At 41.1% G+C, this 6,148-nt stretch overlaps 1 protein-coding gene across 1 annotated transcript; it reads right to left on the bottom strand.

Moving 5' to 3' along the window:
- Window positions 1-711: 711 nt before the first annotated feature.
- Window positions 712-5,848, bottom strand: gtf3aa (general transcription factor IIIAa). Its single transcript, XM_029644975.2, has 10 exons — window positions 5,649-5,848; window positions 5,039-5,139; window positions 4,854-4,959; window positions 4,639-4,730; window positions 4,338-4,411; window positions 4,154-4,237; window positions 3,797-4,026; window positions 3,548-3,598; window positions 3,234-3,345; window positions 712-2,828 (listed from the first exon to the last, which is right to left on the bottom strand). The coding sequence occupies exons 1-10, from the start codon at window positions 5,763-5,765 to the stop codon at window positions 2,644-2,646; spliced, it is 1,152 nt and encodes a 383-aa protein (XP_029500835.1). The 5' UTR covers window positions 5,766-5,848; the 3' UTR covers window positions 712-2,643.
- Between the last annotated feature and the right edge of the window lie 300 nt (window positions 5,849-6,148).

Here is a 6,148-nt window from a genome sequence, read left to right as displayed (position 1 = left end):
TAACTATTTTTTGGAAAGGTAAGCTTGAAATGGGCATGGCCTCTGACTCAACAACCAAAAGAAAATAGAGTTTAGCTTTCTTAATGAACCCCCCAAAAATCCAAAATAGAGTTTAGCTTTCTTAATGAACCCCCCAAAATCCAGTTACTTCTGGTTGTTTATCGAAGTTAGCTGGTTAACTCATTGAACCTGCTTTGTAGTATACCCCTCTGATCTAAAATAAGAACAAAAACTACTACCCATAGCCGAGGCCCTGTGCAGGTAAAGGAGCTCACCTTTTCCTCTGACATTGGTAACCATGATCTTCTAACCAAGCTGCGGCAGGTCCAGAAATGGCTGGATAAAAAAGCACCGTGTCAGAATCACTCTGAGAACAGGATGTATGGAACATGTACAGCCACTGGTGAGATATCTATCAGGGGTTGGTTTACCTTTACCTGTCTGATGCACATCATCTAAAACACTTATCGCATACAGATGATATTCACCATTCTGTTGTTTCAAAGACACCGTAGAGATGACTGAATTGTATGCATAACGACTACTACAATCTTCATGTACGTCATCTCCCTAACAAGCTCATGGAACTAGAGAACAGGTATCCATTAGTATTGCAACCAATAAACCTCCCATTTCAGATTAAAATGTGTCAACCTGGACAAACCCGATACCTCTTCACTATTCTGTAGTTGAAACCAGCAAAATAGTTAGTTGGTTTTAAGTCTCTTTTTATTGCAAAAATACACATTCAATTCTGTATATGTACAACAACTTTCCTTTGGCAGAACAAAGAGAATCGTTAGCAACAAACTAGGCTCAGACATGCATAAATAAATAAGTATTCTTGTGGACAGAAAAAGGAGTGTGCCCTATTGTCTGTACAAGGACTCCATGTTGATTTTCCTGAGATGTGCAAATGCGGAATAAGCCAAATGTTAATGTTGTATTTCTATATGGAGCGCTGTTTGGGTCTTCGCGTGTCAAAAAAGATACACGTCAAATAACACTATTTAACATGTCAAATAAGCTTGTTGACCAATCAGGACCTGAATATGACTGCACGTTACACAATTTAACACGTTCATTAATTTTGTATGTAGTTATTACACATCCATTACACTCAATTGTGTTTGATATGTCACAACGGTTCATCAATACGTATGCTCTGATGCTGGTAAATTTGTCTCGCGCACCTACAGTGCTGGTCATTAAAAAAAGCTAGCTAGCTGATGACGCAAACAATGTTCTTCCCCAAAAACATAGCAAAACGACATCTGTTTCAGTATCTATAGCTAGGCGTCATCGAAAATAACCCTTATTTATAAAACCGTTCTTATTGATTAATGGTGGTCGAGACCCACCTGTGAAGCTAGCCACAATAAGGATTAGCCACAATAGTGGACTTTGCAGTTAGCCTTCAAAATTAAAGTGTTATTGACAGTGACACAAATGAATACAAGTTGTATAATTATTCCATAATTGAATAGATCATTATGCACGAGGTTGGAATGTTATATAAAATCAACAAAATACAATAATTTGACAAATCTTTTGAAATCACACTGGATGTATTAGACTTGCATTGGGGGTATACTTGTTTCACTGTACAGCCTTACCTATGGATTGTAGATCAATGGCATGGGGTATCAGTCTACTCCGTGACACCCAGAGAACATTAGCATTGTAGCTCTTATTGCGAGACAACTGAATTGAGCCACATTTATTGTCAACCTCCTATGTGTATTGAACATTATTCCCTAGGAGAAACAATACTGCATGGATGTTTTGGAGTCTGATAACTCGAGGACGTTGGGAAAAAAATATATTGGGTATTGAGTAAACTGATCCCCAATTTCATTGATCCCCAATCCTTAGGTAAAGCTCTACAGAGCAATATGAATTTCAATACACACAATAGGCTGACCGGGGAGGTGATTTCAGTCACACGATAAGAGCTACAACGCTAATATTTGCGTAAACTCTTCACGGTTGTGTTATGTGGGTGTCACCGAGTAGACTGATATCCCATTTCATTGCTTCACATTCCAAACTTGTTTAACATTATCTAGTCTAAATATTAGACTAGATATGATTAATTCCACCAATTGTAACCTTCTGCATCACTTTCAGAGGTACTTTTATTTTGAAGGCAAACAGCATATTCCATTATTGTGCCTAATCCTATTGTGGCTAGCTTCACAACACATACCCCGGTCCGGTTGAGCCTTACTAGCCAGATTATTAAACTAGCTGGCTGCTTATAACATTAGCTTTGGGCAACAGGGTTAATTAAGTAGTTGGCTATAGGCGAACAATTGGATACCGAAGCTAATACTTACAAGGATTCCTAAATCATTGTTAAAAATCATTTAAGTGACTGCAGTTTCTACTGGTCATTGTTTTCAGGCTGGTTGTATTGGTTCTAGCTAGCTATCCCAGAAGTAGCAGTCGAACAAATAATGCCTTATTACTAACGCGGTACTTGTAAACGCATCGTTCTCGGCCTGCGTGTGCTTGTTTGCAGACTCTTTTTGTACAACTTTGACAGTGCTACTGATAGTAGTGGTGGCGCTTGGCTTGCACGTGCAAATAATAGAATTTACTTATTAATTGACGTGTCAAATTAAAATCTTATTTAATGCGTCAAAGTGTTATTTGACATGTATCTTTTTTGACACGCAAAGACCCAAACGCATTCCATACTTTTGTGATTTTGACGGCAGGACACAACCCTGGAGCAGATAGTGCAACAGAGGTGCTGACAGGAATTCTTTCCAAACCCAAAGTCATCCAATATGGAAGAGCTGCCATGTGCATCCTGTGTCCACCTGCGAAGGAAGTCAAAGAAATGAACAGTTGCCGCAGCACCATCCTGATACCAGCTCACAGCCCACCATGCCCAACACGCCACTTACAGCTCTCCCAACAGATCTCACAGCACTTAACTTAATACAATCAAACTGAACAGTTGTGCGTGTAAACTCATGAGCTCAAGTACAAATTAAAGATCTACGCACAGTGAACTAAACTAGCGAAGGCAATATCATGTTTTTATGAGGGGGGTCTGGAGTAAATTTACGCTAATTGGCACTGAAAGTAATACTGTCATATGGCAAAATCCAGTCAGGTGGTCAGTTTGATTTCTTAACCAGAGTTGCAAAAGACTGTGTCCTGAAGAAGGGATACCAGGGTAATAGGCTCTGATCCAACAGTGTTCGTTTGCTCTGACTGACCCCTTGCAATGGATTCTGATTGCAAAGCTGCATGGGGCTTTGGACGACTGTTATTCTTGGGCTTGTAACCACTCAGTCTGGAAACCAGGGATCGCTTGGGTCGGGGTTTCTTCTGCAAACATAAAAAAATTGATCGTTAGCTAATACAGGGCTGAAACACTAACAGTTACAAATCAATAAACAATAACATGTATTAACCATTTTCATAGGATGTGAGGAACAGCACAAAATGTAAGGTTTAAGTATTGGCTACAAGAAGTGTGTGTTCAAACAAAATGAACGTATTCAAGCATACATGGCATGCCTATTCTAACCTGTTTCTTCCTTTCTGGATCGTGGACAACACTGTGGCGTTGTAAGCTTTGCTGCAAAAGACAGAGTTTTCTATTACAGGGAACATAGGTCCATATATCCATGTCATCACTGACATTTTCACTGTTAGGAAAATTTGTGAGGACAACTCTCCCATACAATTGACCTTCAGATACAGTAGCTGATTTTGACTAATAAGAGTGAGGTGAATCTGGTAGCAACACAACAAGACTCTGGTCAGGTATCCATACCTTCATGGCAAAGGTCTTTCCACAGCCTTCATGGGGGCAGGTATAAGGCCGTAGCTCCTCATGGAAAGAGCCGATGTGGCTTTGCAGGTTGAATGGCGTAGTGAAGGACCTCTGGCACCCCTCCCTGGGACAGATAAACACCTGGCGCTCCTCTGCGTGGACACGCTGGTGCTGCTTCAGGAACCAGGTGTCGCGAAACACCTTGTTGCACTCATTACACTGAAAAAGGGCTGGAGACATAAACAATCACCTTGCAGTGACCTTCATTGACCTCTGAGACATACATTGTTGTAATGGTTTTTGTACACATACTATTCTGAAAGCAATGTGTCAATCGTAAGGTGTGAGACAGCATACCTCTGTGTACGTCTCTCCTATGGTTAGTATACTCAGTCCAGGTCTTTCCGATGAAAGAACAGCCATCTTTTTCACAGGGGTAGCCTGTGTGTGAGAGAAAAACAACATTTTAGCAGTTAGTCTCCTACAGGGCTCAGTGTCACTCCCAGACAATCCAGCTGCAGGATCAGGAGATAAATCTTACCTCTGTGCACCTTCTCGTGAAGCCGTAGTTTGTTGGGGAAAGTGAATTGTTTCTCGCAGCCCTCAAAGGTACAGCTATAAAGCCAGTGAGCAAGAAAGACAAAGGCAGAAGTGTTGTTCTCTAGACCAAAGCTAGGAGTGCTAGGCATGTTTTGTACTGGGTTACAATCTCCTGGATATTCAGTTCACAGGGCTCAAATCTTTCATATTTTAAAATACATTTACATTCGCTCCAGGACATTGTTTTCAACCAACAACATGGGGTAATAACATTAGCATAACAAACAGCTTAATTTACTCACTGAAAGGGAGGTAGTTTGGTGTGCTGCTGGCACTCATGTGACTTGAGCTGATTGTTCTTCCTGAACACTTTCCCACATCCCTCAAAGCTACACTATAAACACGGAAGAGTAAAACAATTATGGCAGCAATGCAAATTACACACCTGTTAGCTAAGTACTGCATTGCATAATACCTTGGCTGACTAAAACCAATAAATGTAGTCAGATTAACTCACCACATATTCATACAGTTTCTCCTCATCATGGTTGTGTTTGCGATTAACATGTTTCTTCAAATTGTAATTTGTGGTGAAGGCCTCTGTGCATCCATCTACTGTACATCTGTCAACAAACAGAACACCACTTGTAGCCAATTTGTCTGGAATGTCCGCACTAGCTGGCTAAATAACACAAATACTACCTAAAGGGTCTCTCTCCACTGTGGCTCAACTGGTGCCGAGCTAGGTGGTACTTGTCGCAGAATGACTTGTCACAGCCGTCATGTTCACACACAAATGGTTTCTGCAGAATACAGAACAAAATTGAAGCATTTGTAGATGGACAACGTGGGATATTTCCTGTTCAATTGCCATTACAATAAATACCCATTGATTCTTGAAGAACAAGAAAACATAGGCAGCTAGTTTTGTACTAAGCTTGGTTTAGTCTCATCTGAGCGAGAAAAAACGTATTACTCTGGTGTTTGTTTTATATCGTCATTGAAGTCTGTATAACGTTTCACAACGTCGATCTCAAAGACAGACTGTGCTGTGAATGCAAGGACTGGCAATCAGTTTGAGACTGGTTTAATTCCCCCAAGAGCTTTATCAAACCACGTAGCGGGACTGCAGTTGTGCGGAGGCACGAACTCGGGCTTTTACTACCCAGCATTACATCAAAACCTATTTTGGCAGCGGAATCGCCTAACTACAGACCAATTACAGGGAATACAAAATGCACTTGCCGGTGTCCATGGCATGTCTCAAAATGTTGCTAGCTAGCGGTTAGCTGACCAGTAAAGCTGTACTCACCAGCCCTGTGTGCTTGCAAATATGAGCATCTAGTTTCCATGCTTTGTTGTACGATGCATGACAGTCAGAGAATGAACATATAAAACTTTTGCGCGGTACTTGCTGACTTAATTCCATTATAATAATAAAAAGCGAGGACTACAATGTGGCGTTGACCCACACGCGTGCGGCGTTGACAGGAAGGAGACCGTACGCCGCTACCATGTTGGCTCTAAAGAGGGGGGTTGTAAAATTAAGAAAACGAAATACTATTCCAGTCACCAATCGCGTCAGTAAAGTGTATATTTTTGTAAAAAATTGTAATACTACGTCGAAACGGTCACGTTGTTTCTGTGTTTTGTCGACACATTTGGGTATTTTTCTTTCGACGTTTAAAATAGGCTGATCCAGCAAGCCATTGCACTTGTTTTGGTAGACGGAGTGCCCCGTTTCTGACACCGGCATTCTCGGCGCCTGTGGAGACGGGAATCCTATGCGGAGTGAGTTACTCAGTATTGAAC

The sequence above is a fragment of the Oncorhynchus nerka genome, linkage group LG19 (assembly GCF_034236695.1).
Source record: "Oncorhynchus nerka isolate Pitt River linkage group LG19, Oner_Uvic_2.0, whole genome shotgun sequence".
Lineage (NCBI taxonomy): Eukaryota > Metazoa > Chordata > Actinopteri > Salmoniformes > Salmonidae > Oncorhynchus > Oncorhynchus nerka.
The sequence above is the reverse complement of the archived record's forward strand: the minus strand, read 5'-3'. Positions and strand labels throughout refer to the sequence as shown.

Bases quoted from the DNA above. Each gene is read 5' to 3' on its own strand.
- gtf3aa (XM_029644975.2), bottom strand. From the start codon at position 5,765: ATGGAATTAAGTCAGCAAGTACCGCGCAAAAGTTTTATATGTTCATTC. The intron at 5,140-5,648 runs GTGAGTACAGCT...TGTATTCTGCAG, and splicing joins TTTGCAAGCACACAGGGCTG to AAACCATTTGTGTGTGAACA. The intron at 3,599-3,796 runs GTATGGATACCT...TGTCTTTTGCAG, and splicing joins GAAAGACCTTTGCCATGAAG to CAAAGCTTACAACGCCACAG.